A 1,013-nucleotide genomic window follows, 5' to 3' on the forward strand; every position below is an offset into this window, starting at 1 on the left:
TATCACATGTCTTCTTTCTCCCCTCTCCGCCAGCGCCTTCTACGTGGAGGTGGTGATGGGCGCCCACAACATCCGGTTAATTGAGCCCGGCCAGGTCACCATGTCCTCCACCGACTTCTTCACCCACGAGAGCTGGGACGCCACCTCTCTCACGCACGACATCGCCCTTATCAAGCTGCCCAGCCCTGTGACATTCAACGGTAAGGTGTTGCGAAGAGGAATCTAGCGGTCTGCCCTTTTTATTTATTTTTGATGTTTTGTTAATTTGATTTTTAGTTATCTGCTTATCTTATTCATAAGTGTTTATCTTTTATTTATTTACCTTTTTATCTTTTTTTGCGACTGAGATGTAATTTTTGATTGAAGTTATTGTTTGTTTTGTTACTAAACCTTTTTATCTCATTGTGAAAGATTACATCCAGTCCGTCAGCTTGCCTGCTGGTGATGTGCCTGTGGGTAAAGTCGTCACGCCCACCGGCTGGGGCCGCTTCTCTGACTGTGGGTTTCCTCTTGCCAACGTATTTCTGGAGGATATTACATGAAATAGTGTTTTCTGGCTGATTCTACTGAAATTAATTGCAAAAAGTGCCATTATAATCTACGAAAGCAAAAAAATGTCTTTGGGGACAACAGCCGCCAGTGGAACGTCCGACGTCCTTCGTCAGGTGGACGTCCCTGTCATGACCAACGCTGACTGTGACGCCGTATATGGCATCGTCGGCGATGGCGTCGTCTGCATCGACAGCACTGGCGGCAAGGGTACCTGCAACGTGAGTAAATCCATATCTAACTGAGTGCCATACTGCTTCCAGTTTCAGGAAAAAAAATTGGCATTTCGCCCCGTCTTCTTCAGCACTCCGATTTTCTTTATTTTAATAAAACGACACTCGGCACTTGTGTTCGCATATGTTTTATATTTCTAAACATGATTGCACTAGTTCTGCTATTGTTTTTTACTCAAAAGTTGCTGCTTCCTACATTATTTCCTAAAGAGAGTTCGAAGTGATCTGCAA

The 1,013-nt window shown here is 44.4% G+C and overlaps 1 protein-coding gene across 1 annotated transcript in view; it reads left to right on the forward strand.

Annotated features, from left to right (window-relative positions):
• LOC119594777 (chymotrypsin BII-like) overlaps positions 1 to 1,013 on the forward strand; it is a 19,657-nt gene that overhangs the window by 1,067 nt on the left and 17,577 nt on the right. Inside the window, exons 4-6 of the mRNA XM_037943867.1 lie at positions 34 to 200; positions 412 to 498; positions 634 to 770. Coding sequence (XP_037799795.1) covers positions 34 to 200; positions 412 to 498; positions 634 to 770 — 391 coding nt within the window. The remainder of the gene's footprint in view (positions 1 to 33; positions 201 to 411; positions 499 to 633; positions 771 to 1,013) is intronic.

Source organism: Penaeus monodon, chromosome 34 (genome assembly GCF_015228065.2).
Source record: "Penaeus monodon isolate SGIC_2016 chromosome 34, NSTDA_Pmon_1, whole genome shotgun sequence".
Classification (NCBI taxonomy): Eukaryota; Metazoa; Arthropoda; class Malacostraca; order Decapoda; family Penaeidae; genus Penaeus; species Penaeus monodon.